Source organism: Diadema setosum, chromosome 19 (genome assembly GCF_964275005.1).
Source record: "Diadema setosum chromosome 19, eeDiaSeto1, whole genome shotgun sequence".
NCBI lineage: Eukaryota > Metazoa > Echinodermata > Echinoidea > Diadematoida > Diadematidae > Diadema > Diadema setosum.
Genome location: NC_092703.1, coordinates 15,497,610 through 15,518,948, shown reverse-complemented (window position 1 = coordinate 15,518,948; position 21,339 = coordinate 15,497,610). Strand labels below are relative to the sequence as shown.

The window sequence follows — 21,339 nt, the reverse complement described above, 5'->3', positions numbered from 1 at the left end:
TCCATGCAGCGCGCAAAGGGAAGCTTATTTCCCGATTTCTCCGCGGAGAGCATTTCCCGTTGTCATTCAAGATTACTCGGTAAATACAAGATGATGTATCGTATCCCCTGGCTATCTCCACGGGCCCAATGCAGATTTGGAGTCTGTCAGAGCGTCAAAAAATCGAAGGTACGCTTTTACGCTGATGGTATCCCGGAGCATAATCCTTGGAGAAACAAAGATGATGAAGGCCCAACAGAAGAAAATAAAAATTGTTTCATAGAAAACAAAACGAACAGACAGAATGACATACTGACAGCAACTACGTGTCACATGAAGCAATTTGCGTGAAAGGGGTTGCAAACCAGAGCATATACTTCAGCGAATGTATGGAGGCGGACATTTTTATTGCAACCTGCAAGGCATATTCTCATGTGAAACGCGTAGGCAATACGAGGTTCCTCCCGTTATTCTTCAATTCTCCAACCGGGCATTGTACGTTTGTTTTTAAATCATGCCTGTAGGCCTATATTCATTTAGTTACATGATATATATTATGTTCTTTCATACCTATGAGTCACAAGTCTGTAAATAAGCCTAGCGTCTTGCATGCGAACACGTCGTGAGTATACTGTTACATAAGAATTTATTCCGACACTGTTCTCTATGCCTGAACAATGATGGGAGGTTTATGGTCAGTCTAGTATCTCCCGTTTCTGCATTTTTAGTTTAGTTTAGTTTTGTTGTTTTCTTTTGTACTTTTCTGGGGGGGGGGGGGCTTTTTATGTACTTGAAGCATTTGAAATTTAGCAATAAGTTTCCATACCAATTTTGTCATAGATTCTCTCCATTTCGAAGATCCTGTTAGCATGTATGAAGATGCAGCACAAATATTTCAGACTGGAAACATTGTTAAACAACATCATTATCAACGTTTGGACATTATTTAATGATATAAAAGTTGATCCCTCTAATCAATCAAGTGTACCCAGGACACTTTGCTTAAAATAAATCGATAAATATACAAAATGGAAAATAAAAATATATATATATATGTATATTGGTGACCGTAGACACATGGATACTTTATAAGTCTTCTGAGGATGCTTTAATATCAGGAACAGTCAGGATATAAGCAACTAAAAAAAAAAAAGTTCAGACAATTTTATGACGTCTTGTATAGGGAAATTCAAACGGCAGTATATTCTTGTAGTTGCAGCGTAGGCCATCCGTCACTTGGCACTTGCCAATCATATCTCATAGAAGTTCATTGCTCTCATGTATGCAGACGGAATTTTTGTTGAATTGAGGGTTAAATGAAAGAGAAGTTTTCAATTTCGGAAAAGTGGCTGTGTGGAATTGGCATTTGCTTTTTTGGGACCATTTTGATTTGTTAGGCAGCTTTACAATGTAAGCGCTTAGCAACATCTAATGATATGCGAACATGTACTGTGCTGTCGTGCGGCGAAACGGAATGGCACCGCATGATCAGACCGCGATCGCAACTGACCGCAATTGTCCGCAAAAAGCAACAGCAACAACAACAGAAACGAATTAGCATCAGTAGAGTTTGCCACAATGCGATAGAAGTTGTCGGAGCATTGACCGAACGTTTACCGCTCATTCCCGTCCCTCAAGTTTAGGGAAAATGTTCTGAATTCTGCATGTGAAAAAGGAGACGATGACAGTCTGAGAGGCATGAGTAAACTGTCAGTTTTATTCTTTCTCTTTTCTTTTCTTCTTTTTTTTTTCTTCAAAGAATCGTTTTTATATCTATTCCCCCCTTGCCCTCACTTTGGCACCCGAGCGCAAGGTGACCTTTTGACGGGTATTTAAACATATCACTTTCGAAATCCGCTTTTATCCGTCTCCGTTTAAAGTACGCTTAACCCTCAAATGTTATCTTCCTATCTCAGACCTTCAAAGAAGACGACACACAGTTGGTTCGACATCTTCTTGTCATCGATGGAAATCAGTAAAGAATCAGTTACTTACGTTGATATCTCTCAAATGAGCCTCACTATACAGTCATTTAATGTGTAGCGGGAAAAAGCAGCTAAGAAAACAAAGAACTGCAATAAAAACACACGGGGAATGTGAAAATGTATTGCGCATGCTACCTCTTCTTGAGAGCAATGAAGAGCTAAAGGAAACAAAAACTAACCAGAGAAAACAGTGTTTCTGTCCAAGACTATCATAATGAAACCCTGTGAAACAGCCCCCCCCCCAAAAAAAAAAAAAAAAAAAAAATCGCAATGCGATAGCAAGTGACGTCGATCTTGTCTCGTTTCTCGAAGCGCTGGATGCACTGTCATTCATCAAATACCACTTTACCATAAATCCCCATCGTTGACGCTCGTCACACATTGATAGGATGCGAGGGATATAAGGCGAGAAGAAGAAGATCCCGGATGAAAGAAAAGCAGGCGAGAAGGCAAAAAAAAAAAAAAGAAAAGAAAAGAATTCGACACAAAGTAAAAGACTAGAGAGAGAGAGAGAATGAATTATAGATCACGCGCAACAGCGTACAGTAACGATCAGAATCAAGAAAGAAAGAAGGAGGGAAAATAAAAAGAGGTTCACAGAACACGGACAGAGCTGGGGCAGACAAGAAAGGAAGGCCCAGAAGTTAAAAAAAAATGAGCAGCGAAGAAAGAGGGAATGATGAAAAAAAAAGATTAGAAGACTTTTATGATGGGAAGTGATTTATTTCACAACTCACGTAGTTTAGCTGCGTGGCACATAAATAGCCACTGTTTTGTTCTTTTGTTCTTTTTCCCGAGCAGCATGATCAATAATAAATTGATTGTGTTGTGTCTCCGTCAAGTCTGTTGGTGATCACTGCTTATGATCTTGTCCCATCACGCTTCACCAACCTATCATTTTTGTCGACAAACAAATAAATAAATGAAAGAACCCAAACCAGAAAAGCAATTAGGACAGCATTTTTCTTTCTTTGATGGGAACATTGTGGCGTACTGATTGATCCCCGAGAAACACACCACTGTACATCTTAAACTGCTAATTAGTATGTGCTGAAGATATGATTGAAACAATGAAAATAAAGTTTAAAAGCAATAATGAATATTATTACTAACATATCGATGATATTGATAGTAAGGATAATTATAATAATGCTAATATTATTGCTAATGATTAAAGTGTTAACAATAATGATGATAATATTCAATAATGATAAAACTGGTAGTTTTCACATAATAGTTTTTATCACTTTTCGCTCAAATGCTAATACATCAATTACTCGGCGATCTGTAGCATTCAGTCTGCACTGCAAAACCGACTCGAGAGTAAACGGGTTAACAAAAGACGATAGGATATGATCGATTACGTCTATAATTGGTCCCTGTCCTCTTGACATTCCGGAGTATGCGTCTGAATAATTTGTGCGTGTTTAACTCCCGGTGGCTCGAGGTTTGGTGAAACTGTTTTTCTTGCATTGTGTATGCAGATTCACGTAGCCCCAGGCGACATAAACTGTAATCGATCACACCACCGGTGATCGCTTGAAGGTTGTCAAGTTTGATAGCGGATGCCAAACGTGAACAGTAAAAAAAAAAAAAAAAAAAAAAAAAAAAAAAAAAAAAAAAAAAAAAACTATTCGAGAAATCATATTCACAATTAAAGGGGAAAAGTGTTTTATGATAGAGTTGAAACAAACTTGGTGAAAATCTTTGCCGCAAAACTTTACACGGTGCATTCTGACAGTGAATCTACCAGATTAAACGCAGCTATGAAATGCACAAGTGAGCTGACGATGTGAAGCAGGCCTATTCCACAGTCCGATCATGTCCGTCGGGGCCGGATCCGCGCGGATACTATACACAAGCACGTAATTTGGCCGGATATGGGAGAAACAATGTTTATGTACATGTACATGTAGCTTCCGACTCAGTGGTAGCTATAGGTATATAGGTATAGCGTATACCCCAACACCTCAACAGTGGTGTGATTGTTTGTGTTCGCCTATCAAAGTTACAGTCCGTTTTGTTTTTCTTTACGGAAATTGAAATGTTTTGTTGTAGAATTCATTTACATATTTCTGTGTGGAATGCTATATGTAGGGCCGAAATCGCGTGAGTTTTGTATGACTTTCAATTGATTTCGAAATCACTTTTTTCTTTTGTCTTCACTGCTTTAGCACGTCCGGATGATAGAGAAGTCCGCATAAACTGTAAGAGATAGCCAGATGATCGAGTTCCTATACTGTAGGTACAGCTATTGGAGTCTATGAAAAGCCATTTTCTCAATCTGTCTCTCTCTATCCCCCCCCCCTTTTTACTTTGTTTCTGTGTATCCATACATCAGACAGAACTGACGCAACAATACAAGCACACGAGAACACTGATACGAAATATTTAAACAACTATTACACTGCAAGCGTTGAATCTATGGAAGTCATTGTTCTGATGACTTTTGATTCATCTGGCACAACAGAAAGAATTTGTACAGGGCCTGGACAAACAATTCATTATTAATAGTAGATCCGTATTACTTTGAGAGTACAGATGATATTGGAGTCCCTCTCACAACGGCAAGCAGTTGTTTGCCAAAAAGATCTAACTTTTACATTAAAAGCAAACAGAATGAAAGGGAAGGGCGGCAAATAGTCATATCTCGATAGGAGCGGACACGCGAGGAGATTAGAGCACGAAATCGGATGGAAAGGAATAGCTTTCCAACTCTCCGCTGAGAGTGCAGGAGTTCTTAAAAACGACCCATCCCCCCCCCCTCCCCCACTCACACGCCCCCTGCAAACACTATTACGTGCTTGCGGAGCAATTTGCCCCGTCCTGTGTACAGAGATTCTTATAGCCCGCAGGTGCGCCATTTCGGGAGAGCATGCACTTCTTCTTTTCTCGTATTGTTTTCGGTCTACGTTCGTCACTCCGAGATTACGGCGGACGGAGTGGAAGGGATGAGGAGCACGACCGACGAGAGATGGCGTCGACGGAGATCAAACGATCTCTAATCTGGACAAGTCCGTTGTTGATTCAGTCGACGCTGACGCTTCAAGCTGCGATCCAGCGTCCCTTTGATTGCTTTCGAGGGGGGAAGGAGGCTGGTTTGTCAACGACGAATCATCTGTCGATGCCTATTCATCGGCTGGATTCGTCTCGACTTTCTCTCAAGTAGAAAGTGCAAATGATGGCTTTGATCGTGCCACTACCCCAGGGCCGCCCGTTCTTTCATTCGTCGACGATATCGAAAACATTCTCATTCTCTCCATCCCCTCTTGCCTCTTTACTTCTCATTTCTTTCGATCATATCGAATCTAAGATTGTCTTTACATTTTAATGTTTTGTTGCCAATTTTGCCCTCCTTTTTTTTTGGGGGGGGGGGGTTTGGGGTTTCATCGTAGCCAAGATGTAGTAGCAAAATATAGATTGGTATAAAAGGTGACCGCAAACACCTTTCCTCCGGAAAACTGTGCAAATACTATAGTTTTCACTTCTATATGGCAACACTGACAATCGACAATAGCTTCAGAGATGATGAGACGGCTTAGTTAGAAGGTACAACGTTAACGGAAAGTTTGTAACATTCGCATAATATGTATTTGTATTACAATTATGTACTGTAATTCTATCGTACTGGAGCGAGTCATGGTTTTTAGATAAAATCATAATAAAATTTAGTCCGTCACGGTTACAGTCTATTCCATGACCAGAAAGCACGTGAATGCGCGGTGGCATAATTTCCATTCTTACACATACACACTGTATAACTCGACAATGTATTCCGAACGTATAGCTCTGGCCGCTTTCCTCAGACCAGGTATTATAGGCCAGAAAGATATTCGATTTTAGAAACTGTCGCATCTTTATGTCATCTTTCGAATTACCAAGCCCAGTGAAAAAGTTCGTCTATCCCCTTGCATCATAATGACCATCAACAGTGAATAATATTGTCTTCATTCATTTAATCGTTAATTCATTCATTAACTAGTTCTCTTTTTCACTCAGATTTAATTTTCTTCTTTTTTTTTCATATGATACGAAGATATTCACTGCAAGCAGGTAATGTTTCGATATGTAGAAAATAGCCGAGTAGACTTCAAAGAATTATCGTACAAATATCGTATTTCGGAGCCAATTTATTTCTCCGTTCACTATCTTTCGAATCTTCACTACTAAGTATCTTTCGGATCTATCCTTAGAGGTACTTAAAATCTACAATCAGAACGTGATATTATATGATGAATTGGTGTTCAATACCGAAGTGACAATACCTTTAAATGTAATTCTGTATTGTGGAAGATATTCAGATATACAATGTACCTGTTGCAGATTCTATGAAACATTTATTCACGAATTCACTTAATTCGCCTATTCATTCATGTATCTATTGCTCTATATTCATTACTTCATCTATCAATACATTCGTCCTATTTATTTTATGAGTGAAAACCTGGGTAATGAGAGGCATCGCATCGGAGACAAAACATTTCATTCACCCGTTTCGCCGTCCTCAAATAGGAAAATGATCAACTAATTATAGCCTTAATCCACAGCAGGTTCACATGGGCGCCAAGGTTAAGCATGAATATTTGAGCATGATTGCCTTGGCAACCGCATCTGAATGGGGAGGAGCAGAAATCAAGCGGAGAGATACAAGGTTGTTTCTGTTTTTAACTCCATGCGTGCGATATCAAATTGCTAGTTTAGGTTTGATCTGCAAGCAATACAAACAGTGGGCAGTATATATGAAAAAAAAAAAAAATCTGGTCACTCCCGGTATACAGGCAATTTAAACGACAGTATACTGTACTCATCAAAATGATGTATATTTATGTACAAATCAACGCAACTAGGTCAAGTCTCACCATCTCATTGAATTATTCTCGTTCTATAAATTCGAACATCGTGAGCTGGTTAATAATTTTATTTTTTTTTATTGATTTTCAAAAACAAATCATACATAACATTAAAACAATCAAAGCAAAAAAATAAAAATAAAAATAAAAATAAAACAAAACAAAACAAAACAAAAAAGCAGCCATACCAAGTATTTCACAAGTAGCAGTTGTCACCCATTTTCACAAATCATCTTAAAGCAAAATAATGTAGGATTACGAGAGATGTCCCAAGCAAACCGCCGACAAGCCCGCGAACATGCCAGCCGGACCACCGCTCAATCTACCAGCACCAATTCGGGCCCCTGGCAGACTCCATTCTTTATTCGAGTGTTACATTTTTAGTTAAACATGACAAATCATCCACCCACAGTTACGATACTCTTTACTCGACCCTTCTTTCTTCATACACTTACGCAAACATGCATACCCACACACAATAATCAATATACAAAATGGAATCTGCCCACAGAGCCGATCGGGTTAGGCCGGAATAGAGAGAGCAGCAAACCCACCCAGCAGGCACACAAGGCCACCAACGGAAAGCCGGAGTCATTCCCGAAACCTGCTGGCAGTATAAACTGTATGTGACTCGCTGGAATGGAAGACAACCTAAAACAGCATAAACCATGTAAACAAATTTTGCATAATACTCATACAAGCTGGTTAATAATTTGAAATAATGTCTTGCATGTCACGTAAAAGAAGGGTGGCCCGTAACTAGAATCCATCGTATAGAAATCGGGTAATATTATGCGGTAGGTATATACCTCACATCATGTTGTTGACCCCATGATATATGCAAGGAAGCTTACAGAAATCCATGGTGTTTGATGAAAAAAAAATTAAAAAAATATATAAATACATATATATATATAAGGACAAAAGGCATGACGTGAAAAGAATACATGACAGGTAACAAATAAGATCGACATCGTAAAATCGTCAGTAAATTACACCTCCTAGAAGCGCGGGTTATTCTACTTTCTTATAGAAAGACTGTACCTTTTTCTTTTTCTTCTTGTTGCTGTTGCCAGCTGTAGTTGTTCTTGTTTTTTTTTTCTTTTTTGATTTACGACACTAGATGTAGTTTTCAAGGAACATTTCGCTATCGCCGCACCTCAAGGACCTTTATCTGGGTTAAAGGGATGGTAGAGTTTCGGTTGAGGTGGGGCTTCAGGTTACCAACATTTTCTGATGATAGTTGCTAAGGTAATGAGGAACCTCTTATGAAATATGAAAGAGCATATAATTCCTAGAGGAATTCAAAGTTCATTGATAAAAATGGGTTTTGAAATGTCTGAGATATCCCAAAACAAAAAGCAATTCTAATTCTAATAAAAGGTGGGACCCACCTTTTATTAGGATTGCTTGGTTTTGCCTTGTTTTGAATATCTCACCAATTTCAAACCGATTTTCATCATAAATGAACTTTGAATTCCTCTCAGAACTATATGCTCTTTCATGTTCATAAAGTGGTTTGTAAGTATCTCCCAAGAAGTTGAAAGCTGAATCCTCAACTCAACCAATGACATACCATCCCTTTAACCCTGGTTAGTGCTATATTCCTACTGCGAAAATATGTTTTCTAATGGGAATGCATATAGATTGAATAATCGAACTTGATTGACACGACATTTAAGAATGCAAAATAAAATCAAAGGGGAAATGATATTATGACACTAACATGCAAGAAAATAAAGAAATCTCTATAGAAGATCGCACTACTAAAAAAAAAAAAAAAAAGGAACACAAAGTATGCAATTTCATCAAAGAGAACCCTTACCATGCAATTGTCAATATCATCGACCACATCACTAGTGTTCTGATGACATGAATTAGGGCACACGACCTCGTATAGCATCATATTCATTATACTATACTTATTATACCGGTATATAGGCCTACTCATACTCACTATATCGACGATCAAGATTCATAATTTATCATTATGCTCATTATATCGGTATACTCTCTATATCGACCATCTGTATTCATATGTTTATCATTTCGATATGTACTCACTATATCGACGATCTGTATTCATATGTTTATCATTTAGGTATGTACTCACTATATCGACGATCTGTATTCATATGTTTATCGTTTCGGTATATACTCACTATATCGACGATCTGTATTCATATGTTTATCGTTTCGGTATATACTCACTATATCGACGATCTGTATTCATATACTTTTTATATCGGTATTCTCACTATATCGACGGTCTGTATTCATATGCTTATCATATCGGTATACTCACTATATCAACGATCTGTTTGAGCTTGATGGTGAAGTTTACGACGACTTGATCTGTGTGTTTCCGCACTGGTCTCATCTGCTTATTGTAGTGTCTTGTGATGTCTTCGAAAACGGACTGTTCGTCTCCGGGAAACATGTGTCCCTCAACTGTATAAATAAGTAATGAAAAGGAAAATTATTTGATTAATGAATTGACTAGATACTACTATTAATAAAAATATTAGTAATAATGATAATTTTAATACAAATTTTATTAATAGTAATATTAATTTTAATGATAATAATGGTAATGATAATGATAATAATAATAATAATAATAATAATAATAATAATAATAATAATAATAATAATAATAATAATAATAATAATAATAATAATAATTATGTTTATCATTATCATCATTATTACTATTATTATTATTATTATCATTATTATTATTATTATTATTATTATTATTATTATTATTATTATCATCATTATTGATATTATTATTATTATTATCATCATTATCATCATAATGATGATAATGACCTACTTTTGTCAATCACAATTTTCCGGAATGAGTGATCAATCGCTGTATTGCCCGATCAACGATTAAGTATCTATTAAAATAAGGAACAAATCACAAGTGTATATAGTATACGCTTGAAAATCGGTTCAAACTTACATCCTTTATTTTCTGATTCATTCATAAATGAAAATAACTCAGTCGTTAGTTTCACTGATCATAGCGAAGTTTCTGCAATCAACTTTTCCCCCATATCATGAAACGTCTGATAAGTAGGCCTAAGGTTGCGTGACTCCTCGAAACAGTTTTGAAATAAACTCATGCTCGCTTTCCAGGTTCCACCATCATGACCCATTGATTAGATGCTTTAATTACCCTGTGCTATGTCCGGTCCTTGCATACAAAGATTACACGAAAATCCATGAAATCTACACAGAACGCGCGGACACACACACACACACACACACGCACACACATGCCAAATATAAATATACATACTCAAGCGAGTTGTCAATTTAATACCTCAACGTTTCAACGACCTAGCCAGCATGCTAATTTAACGTGAGATTGCATAGACGATATTTATAGATGCATCTCCTATCATAAGAGTTGTGTTGACCATCTGTATTATTCTCTATTTCTAGTATCTAATAACGCCAATATACAAATAAAAAAATGACAATAAATCTAATGAAAGTTGAATCCGGTCCCGACGGTCAATAAAGTAACCCACTAATCCAACTATATCATTGTTTTCACGATAATCATGGCAGCGTGTTGACTGTAGAGGCCAGGGAAAGTAGCTGACGAATAATCACGTGGAAAATGATTTGGGTGTGGAGTTGGAATCAAGGCCAGCTTTTACAACGAGGTCGCAATATCAGGCTAATTAAGGACATTTGCCCACGGATAATCCTTCTGAATTAATGACATTTTAGCGTCGCTCTTGCGTTCATTCTGCTATATAGCCATTCTAGGCAGTCGCACTAATTGTAACAATAGCACTTCGTTCAGAGTGAACAGGCAAGCTGCAAGTGAAAGAACAATAATGACACACAAACACATGCACACACCAACCTACACACACAACCTTCATTAGGACTGCATGAACACAAGTAAGAAAAATTCTTTGCTGCAACACTCCTGTTAAAGAAATAATCACTGTTAAGACAATTACAATAGTGTATGTGGTAAAGTGCATAGTATAATAATAGTAAGTGTATAGTATAATGAAGGACAGTGTATACATCTCCATATAGAAATAGAATATCATATACTATGCTGTATTTAAGTATATAGTAATATTATAGATGAGGAAATGTTTAAAGGGGCCCTGAAATCCAAATGCACATTGATTTGAATTGATTTATGATACCCTCAACATTACTTTTGCGGGGAAACGAATATCTAGAAACATTCCATATATTTTTTATGATTTTTTTCTTCTATTTTTCTTCAGATTACTTGGGAACGCCCACAAAAAATCCTTCCAAACCAATCAATATTAATATTCTTGAGATGACCTCATCTGTCAATCATTGCTAAAGTACTGAAATGTTTAACAAAAGACATTGGAATGCACCTTCCACTCGACTCAGCATAACTTGCTTGTTCCTTCGCCATGTCTTTTGTTAGTCACATTAATATGACAGAAACATGCAAGTTATGCTGAGTCAAGAGGAAGGTGTATTCCAATGTCTTTCGTTAAACATTTCAGTACTTAAGCAATGATTGACAGATGAGGTCATCTCAAGAATATTAATATTGATTGGTTTGGAAGGATTTTTTTTTTTTGTGGGCGTTCCCAAGTAATCCGAAGAAAAATAGAAGAAAAAATTGTTACAAATATATGGAATGTTTCTAGATATTTGTTTTACCGCAAAAGTAATGTTGAGGGTATCATAAATCAACGCTAATCAACATGCATTTTAATTTCAGGGCCCCTTTAACTATAATATGCCTACAGCTCCTTCCTTCTCAATATAAATGTCTACTACACTGATAATGCTTTAGTTTGACAGGTCCATTTTGTGAAAGAAAGATATTATTCAGAGGGGTGAAGGTTCAGGTGCGAGTTTCTGCTGCCCGGAAAGCAGTAGATGACAGGTTCGAGTCCCACTAGTTCCTTTTTCCGACATGTTTGTTAATTTACAGATCAGCTGTTGCGATCTTAACAAATTGAATTGCATAATTTGTAGAGGGAGACAAAGCGAAGAAACTCGCACCTGAGGTCCATTTTATTTTGGTCTTTTCTCCAAATCACAGCTTTAGATGATTTTCTTTTTCTCTTGCAGCTGCAATACATTACTTTTTTTTTTTAATTCCATGCCGCCTTTTTGACGGTCTTGTAGATGATCTCCTCTTTCTTTAATTTTTTTTCTGTTGTGTTGTGGTGTTTGTGCGATCACTTTTGTCCAGGTGTACTTGCATGCTCAGCTCCGTGGATTGTGTGTGTGTGTGTGTGTGTGTGTGTGTGTGATGACATCTTTTGTGGGATCTACCTCAACCAGTGTCAACAAGAGACTGTCTTTTTTTTTTTTAGTAAGGGTTCCAAAAACTTATTCCAAATATGAATTGATTATCAAACTATACCAATCTAAGAATATACTATGCTTCACGTATTATTATGCAATGTTCATTCTGTGTACATGGGAGTTCTATAGTGTTGTTTGATCTGTAGATGTAGATGTACGTCACAAATTTTGAATTAAGAAATTTTGAATAAAAAAAAACCCTCCCCTCCCTCGTATATATATATATATATATATATATATACATATATATATATAATGATTATATAATCAGGAACATAATACGCATGACGAAAACAGCACACACACGCAAACGTAAACCAAGAACTAGAATTCACACCCTCTTCACTGCACACCGATCCACACAATTGCAAACATGCTATAGCCATTAAATAGCTTGCGTGCGGTTGGATAAGTGGATGAGGACCAAATAAACGCGACAAGGAGAGACTGATAAGTTTCATGGACATATATGATGAATTCAAATTAATTTTCCAAATCAATTATGTTACAATGCATAATTATGGCCATATGATTTAAGACCCAATTCATGTGAAAGTCATGTGTCATCAATTCAATATGAGGTTCCGTGGACTAGAATATACTGCGATATATATTTTCTACATCATAATCAGACTGGTTTGACAAGAGGAATAGAAAAAAATATATATATCGACCCCAATTTTGCCTCTCCGCGAACAAAATAAGCCTATATCTCGCGAGAAATATCAGATTACAGAATCACCGATAATCCCGGCCAATACGGAAGGTTTTCCGGGCGGAAATTACAAAATTGATCGGAGCATTGTATCGCCCGGTGTCGGTTTCACCGAGTTTTGTGTTTCACCAGCGATATATTCCCCCACCTCAAATCTCATTTTACTCGCCGCTAAAAAATTCAGAAAGAATGAAACATTTTTCGTCTACCATTGGGGAGTCAGCGGGGCAAAACGGGTGTTATGCTCCATTCAACTCTTCTCGTGACGCAGTGAGGAACCTATGGGTATATTGCTTTAAAGGTCCTATTTACCTTTGGGAGCAGTGATTTAAAGGGATGGGAGCAGTGATTTAAAGGGATGGTACAGTATTCGTGGAGATGAGAATTGGGCTTTTAACTTTTTGCAAGATACCAAGAAAACACCTATGATATAGTACAGAGTATACCATTTTAAGAGGAATTCAAAGTTTATATGATGAAAATCGGTTTTGAAATGACTGAAACATCCAAAAACAACGCAAAACAAAGCGATCGTAATAAAGTGTGGGTCCCACACTTTATTAGAATCGCTCTTTTTTGGATATCTCAGCCATTTCAAAACCAATTTTCATCAAATAAACGTTGAATTCCTCATAGAATTACATGATTTTTCATATTTCATATATAGAGGTTTCTCATTATAAAAAAAAAAATGTTAGAAACCTGAAATTAGGTCTCAACCAAAACTGTACGATCCCTTTAAAAGATGTTCAAAATATCACATTTTAGGCATGTGTATAGGTCAGTTGTATCACAAGGCATCCTACCATATAAAATTGTTGCAATAAAGCCTAAAATATAAGGAGATATCACTATTTTCTCATTAAACCATAACTGTAGACTGTTTAGTCTGGAAACATTTTTATTATGTCTATTGTTCACATTTTGTTTATCTGACAATACTTAACATCGATTATACTGGTTCAAATTTTTACATTGTTTGTTTCTATCCCTAACTCACATTTTAGAACCCACCAATGGTGTGTTTTTGTTTCATCTGCAAATGGTAAATTATGTCTTTAAGTACCGGTTTGTATCGGTGAGAGGTCTATGGCCTACAGCATGCAAGCCTACTCCTGTATTACAATAGGCACCTCTCCTAAGTAATTGATATTCACTTTCCCATAGTCCAAAACCAATTTCAAGCTGCTGTGTTCGGTAAGGCCTGCAAAGGTATACAAATAACCTACATCCAATAAATCAGACCAAGTTGCTGAACATGACTGTGATTTATACATATTAACAAGGAAATGGGATGAATTGAGTTAAAAGTTCACCATAAGTGAATATACAAAGACAGAAATATAGACCCATGTATGATATCTATCACCTTATTATACATGACAAATTTACACTCACAGACATAAATACATATTTACTCTTTTGGTACACAAAGGTTTATTTGGATATTAACGATCACGTGTCCCACAAATAAAATCATGTTGTCTATAGCGCTGTTCCTGTATATCACATTCGATATGCACACTCTAAAAAGACCCGAGTCAGAACTGACCCGGAACTGGGTCCGTTGGGGTCATACACCGTTCCGGGTCAGAAATGACTTGGAATTTGGTCATGAAGATCCCGAATGGGGTCATCCTGACACGATTCATGACTCTGAATGGGTCATATCTGACCACATTCCTTGTCATTTCTGACCCGGAACGGTGTATGACCCCAACGGACCCAGTTCCGGGTCAGTTCTGACTCGGATGTTTTAAGAGTGCATGAATATACATTCGATATAACTTGAATCATACTCAGTGAAAATCAAATCCTGTATTTAAACTGAAACACCTGTCAAGATGTGTGTGTGTGTTTGTGTGTGTGTTAGTGTGTGGGGGGGGGGGGGTTAAGGTTGCCGAAGCAGTCTTCAACAAAGAAATATTTATATAGAGATAGTTATATAGTTAAATGGCATTTTATACAATTATAAAATTTTGTCGTTAGAATGAAAGCTGGGGTCAGCATATTATTTCAACTTCTACCAAATTGCCACAGCTAAAGTAGTACAGATATTTCTTCTTCTTTTTTCACCAGCATGGATTATACCACTACCAGTGAAAGTGTATATTGTTCAAACAGCCCGATAGCTTTCCAACCAAATACGAAATCTTTCCAATTTCCAACCAAATACGAGTATTGCCACAATGTCAAATTTAATCACTAGGAGTGTTTTCCCTACGCCACTTTGAGTAACCGTTAAAGGAAACCGAGTCTTATTTTGCCTGGGGCCGTCGTGGCATAGTGGACTAGAGCGTGGACTCTCAATCAGGGAGTTCCTGGTTCAAGTTCGCTATCAGTAGCGCTACTACCCTTACTTCTCATCGTCTGCTTTCTGGGGAACTTTAAATACTTCGGTCCCGTGGTGTAGATTGCTCAAAGCATTCAAATACATGACTACTGTATTTCCTTTTTCACCAAATAGAATAAATCCAATCGTGCAGTTCATGATGAATCATGAGCATGATATGCCGCTGTGATTAATTTACCTCCCAGCTTGCAATTTCATGCTACCCTGATGTCGGGTATGCTCGTCTTTCAAACTCGGATGGCCCATGGTATAATATCTAAAAAGATTGAAACTTTTATAGTTCGCTTTTGTTGTGTTTTATTTTGTTTTGTCTTTGCTTTGTTTGAATGCTCGTTGTTTGTTTTGTATTTTAGGCCATTGGGAATTCATCATAGTGAATGAAGATGATCAATAAACACGTACCGCATGGTTCATTACATTCACAAACCAGTAAGGGTTTGAGCTCTATTTTTGGCACACTCTATGTTCTAAAAAACAAACAAGCAAACGAACTATGCCGGAGATTAGCAACTTCCGAAAACAAAATTGCCACCTTCGGCATCATCCATAAGCGATCACGTCATAATACAATATTAATAAATGAAATTTGATGCCCAACACTGCGTGGAACATGGAATTGATTAACGCATCATTTCCTGAAAAAGACTCAATCATATTGATAACCATTTTGTCATAGCAAATGATTATTATTGATCCTTTTTGAACGATGCTCCTACCCGTGATGTTCTATGATATTGCCATAGCGAGAAGCATGCCATGGTATCCGTTCATTATTTGATATACCTATGGAACGTATATATTTTCGACCTTAACAAAATCATGGTGCGTATTGAAGATTTTTCTGAAAATCACAACGAGCGTCCATCCACGTGACAGCTTGCAGCCTCGTCACACTCCGTGATCCGTCGTGATCGAAGGAGCGAGAACGACAAGCAAAAAAGAATGTTCCCAGCTGCCCTTGCAGTTTTCAAGCTTCAATGGCTAAACTAATGAATTTCATACCGCGCTTAGCAGAATCATGTCAAGCTCATTTATTCCTCTTCAAATCTCGTCCGCCGTGATGATAGTCTACGTCAGAGCTACAATGGAGGGGGGAAATAATATGTGTATTGATAATGATAATAATTGTGCACGTGCACAAGCAGCTTTCCCCCCTCCGGGCTCGCAGAAAAACACGAAGAAGCAAAATTGAATTGAAATGTGGGTCGACAGATTGTTTTTATTATGCCTAATATTGTAGGTCATCCATGTAAGATGATAAAAAAGTGCTGATGGTATATCAGCACGACTCGAAATTACCTTCCTTTTTTTTTTCTTGTGTTTGAGATATCAGGAAATCAGGAGGATATGAGGTTATCAAGATTTTTGTACATGTTCGAGCGGCAGGGTATAGACCCGATATGTAATATTGTGAGCTCACAAATCATGATCAAATCTCCCTTGTTTTTCATTTTATAAGTTCTAGGGCAACTACTTGCTTTTTGTCCTATCATCACATTAGGAACATGATGAATAATGTAGTCGAGTATGGAACTTGACATCATTCAACTAGATTAAAACAAGACACTTGATTTTGACATTCAGTGTTATCAACGCACTTCCAAATGACAGAATTAACCTCAAAGAAGCCTCTATGAGAGAGGGATCATCTGTTTTTTCTAATAAACAAAAACAAGAACAAAAATCGCATGTATTATGTGATGAAATAATCTTCTTGATATTTTGAGGGCAAGAAATAAAATGTCTTCCAACCATATAGGGGATTTTAGTGTTGAAATTTATCACCTGATTAGGCAGATATGTAATTTAATCATTTCAACTGTTTTATGACAGATGAATTCCATGCATGCTGTCAGAAAGCACAATGAACAACCTTACTGTGCAGCACTTTTTTAAAAAGCCAATACAGATTAGTGTTTATTCGATGTTCGCATACATTCATCAGGGTTTGATATAGATGTCTTGGTGAAATTGGAATTTGGAACTTTAGGTGCACATGACTGTCTCTCCCAGTCACGTGGCTAACCTGTTTCAGACTTTAGAAGTGAAGAAGTGACTCTAATATTGGCCGAGCGATACAGAAACGTGGAGACATCTCAAGTTTCTCCGGCAAACACACGCAATTATGTGCGTGCAGCTCCTCGTGATTTCACATGGTCTGTGTCTTACGGAGACGTGACGTGAGGTAATGATCCGAGAATAGGTAAGAAGAAGAAGAAAGAACCATCGAGAAAATTACGTTTACCAAGTGATCAACGTTCATGTTGAAGCACCCTCCCGTTAGTCTGTATAACATTATTTTTCATTTTTTTTTTTTGTACGTCCGTGTACTAATAGTGTATTTTTCACGCGGGAAATCGCTAACCAGTATACCTCCACTGCCCCTCACGTAGCTGTGATTGATCCGGTCGGAAGACAAGAAAACCAGTAGAACTTGAGATAACAAATCGAGGCCTAGGGCAGTTCATTCTGCATTATTGGATTCCAGTAATATGTATAACGTAATACGACATTTCCAGCTTGTCATTATTCTGCTGTTCATTGCCGATATCATGTTGTCGGGTTCGTACGCAGCGCCAGCAGGGTACATGGGGTTTCGAGGTTAGTACTGTTTGTGTGATGGCTGTAATTCAACCTCATTACGAACTCTACAAGCTATGGCAGACTTTTCGCTTCTTTCATACATAAACACGACATTTTAAATGGGATTGTAGATCAGAGGTATTTCTGGATGCATCGACATTTTATCAGTATACTTAACTGGGAACATCATTCGTTATATGAAAATGTGAACAAGATCGCCACAAAGTCTAAAAAGACTCGTGTTTTCATAATGTGCAGTAGACTGAAAAGTAAGGTCAGTGAACTCAATTAAAGTAAAAGCTTTTAACTCAATTCTATCTCATGCCCATACTGAAAACCTCCTTCACTAATGACTGTGGTCGATGAATCGAAACAAGTACCCCGACGTAATTTGTTATATAGAAACATGTTAGAAACCTGTCGTTCACAAGACAACGCTGGACTTTGTTATAACAGGCATCCCTTCCCAACTTCTCACTGTTTGAGAATCAGTGAATGAAGTCGGAAATGAGACAGGACCTGGTAATCTCTGTGCTTGCATAGAGGAAAGACCAACCATAAATTCTCTTTGTCTTTGCTTGAGTTCGTGTCAACAGTACCTCTGCCCTGTAAGCTTTTCGCTAGTATAAAACCAGATAGAACAATTCAAGGCACGTATCGCAATTTGAATACATGGCATTAAATGATATGTCTGATGAGCTATTTCGGTTATCTTTTTTCACATCCATAATATTTTTAATTACATTATGACGCCAGGCGTAGTGACCACCCCTTATCCTTCTTGCCTAGAGTCTCAACATGCGCATCCTTGAATTGAACTGATGTTGTGTGTAATGATTGTCTCGATGGGCCATTAAACACCAGACTTCACAGATTGAATTCTCGATTACTTCTGCAGCTGTTTAGTGTTTTTACCGGTGAAAGAGATAAACACCGATGGACAAATCTGTTATAAATGAGTGAATCTTAAAGCTTCTTCTGAATTTGTCGTCGTGAAAATCGGTTTGTACAGATAGTGATTATTTGTCATATAGATTGTCTCACATTGGCAAAATGTTCTGTAGACTTATTGTAATAATAATGCGAAATAGCAGATGCATACCAGTCGCCATAACGACAATTCTATTTGTTCTGTACGATAATAACTTGGTGTATGCGCTCAATACGAAATTTTCATAATTATCATATCAAATATTATTATACATTGTATTACGGCTTTTTTATGTCTTAGCTATTCCCTGCACATCCTTAGGTTGGCTGGAAAGACAAAAGGGTTATAGTAAATCATGATTGCCTTTTCGCGCCCGACACTTTAGGGAGGAAACACATCACTACAGCAGGCAAAGCCTGGTTTCTTATACTCTTGTATTATGCTTGTTTTTTTATTATTTACTCGTATTTTCCCTTGCAAATACCGATCAAATACTGCTACTTCTGCTGCTGCCACTGTTACTACTAGTTCGAATGATAATAATGATAAGAAAGATTATGATGATGATAATAATAATAATAATAATAGTTATGATAATAATGACGATAATAATAATAATAATAATAATAATAATAATAATAATAATAATAATAATAATAATAATAATAATGATAATAATGATAATAATAATGATAATAATAATGCAGCATCAACACCATCATCATCATCATAATCATTATCATCATCAAAAACAAGGAAAAGTATAAATTACGCGGTGCGTAATATATGTCCCCGCCGGAAGTAGCATTACGTAGCAAATGTACAATACAGGTCAAAAAATCAAGGTCAAAGGTCAAAGAAGTCAAAGGTCAAATTCTGTGTAGAAGTTCTGAAGCCCTCACCTAGTGCCATCACATAAAGCAAACGGAATTGAAATCGGGTTAGAAATGGCAAAATTCTGTGTAGAAGTTTTAAAGCCCTCACCTAATGCCATCACATAAAGCAAATGGAATCGAAATCGGGTTAGAAATGGCGAAGGAGTAGCATTTTGAAGCAAAATGTACAATATAGGTCAAAGGTCAAGGTCAGAGGTCACAACTGAAATTCTATGTAGAAGTTTCAAAGCTCCCATGTAGTGCTATCATATAAATCAAACAGAATCAAAATCGGCTCATAAATGACAGAGAAGTAGCAAATTGAACATTTTGATCACACACGGACGCACAGATGGACGGACGGACGGACACACGGACACACACACGTGCGGAACCCGTTTCATAGTCCCCTTCTCGAACTCGTTCGGCGGGGACAATAATCTCAAGAGGCAGAGATGAAGGGAACACACTGCTATCATTATTGCAAGGTTTCGCGTATGATTTTGATTGGGTGTTAGGATAGGGACATATTCTATACACCTGTCATCTGATTGACTCTACCTGAATGTGTACTTGTCAGAGAGTGAGAAAGGAGGGGGGGGGGGGGGGGTAGACGTAAAACCATAAACCAATGGTCATTATTACGTACGTATGAATGTCAGTCACATCTACGGCGTCGACAGGCTGAACAAAGGGGAAAAGGTTATGTGAAGAAAGATTGATGGTAGGAATTGAAGACTATTACAGGATGTAGCAATGAACTATAAAAGGGATCTTAATGATAACCTATTACGTCATGACAGCACTATTGTCGTCGCCTACGACTTCGCTACATTATGTGAGCTCTACAAGCAAGAAAATGGAGAAAATTCAAGGAAATGAATTGATACTAATGTTAGAATCGTGTCATTTCATTGTAGAAGAGGACAAAAGTCATATCATCCAGTTACACAATAAAATACAGACACACACACATACACACAAACAATCGCAAAAGAATGATTTTTTGCTTGTTTGTTTGTTTATTTGTTTGTTTTCATCTATTTGACCCGTCATTTCACGGAGAGAGCTCTTGTTACACTCTCAGTAGAGGATATTGTATCAAGTCTTTAAATAGCGAAGCCAAAATCTGTGCATGTGAATGTGTATTGAACGGACACGGGGCTTCAGCACCCAAGTTATATAGGTGTGCCCGAAAGCGTTGAAAATGAAACTTTTATGAGGGGTAGAAACACTGTCTGGTTTGTATTACAACCCATCGGCAACCGACTTGCATCCTACACTAATTTCTCCAGTGACTCTCAGAGTGCCGCCGCGAACTCCACCACATACCGAGTCGATAATATCTCAGTCAGAGGGACTTGAGAGCATCTGGCCATTAACATGCCAACGCGTAAACTCACTTAACCGTCGGCTGTGACGTGTGATGAGGGAAGGTATACTAGGGACAATAGGGCTGGTACAACATGATAGGGAGAAAGAACCGTGTAAATGTGAAAGAAGGTATGTTTCTCTCCCCCCCCCCTCTCTCTCTGTCTGTTTGTCTGTTCCGTGTTCCGTAATATATGCATTAATCTACTACAGAGAGATTATAACATCAGTATGCCCAGAATATCCGTTTCCCACTAAATCTCACATCTTGTATAAATACGCAGTGGTCGATATTTTACAAGGATACACTTTTATGGAATAATTTGAATTTCTAAAGATAAATTAATTTAG

General features: G+C 37.4%; 1 protein-coding gene across 1 annotated transcript in view; it reads right to left on the bottom strand.

Moving 5' to 3' along the window:
- Positions 1-21,339, bottom strand: part of LOC140242298 (uncharacterized) — a 142,061-nt gene that overhangs the window by 14,453 nt on the left and 106,269 nt on the right. Inside the window, exon 2 of the mRNA XM_072322041.1 lies at positions 9,120-9,265. Within this exon, the coding sequence (XP_072178142.1) occupies positions 9,120-9,265 (146 nt within the window). The remainder of the gene's footprint in view (positions 1-9,119; positions 9,266-21,339) is intronic.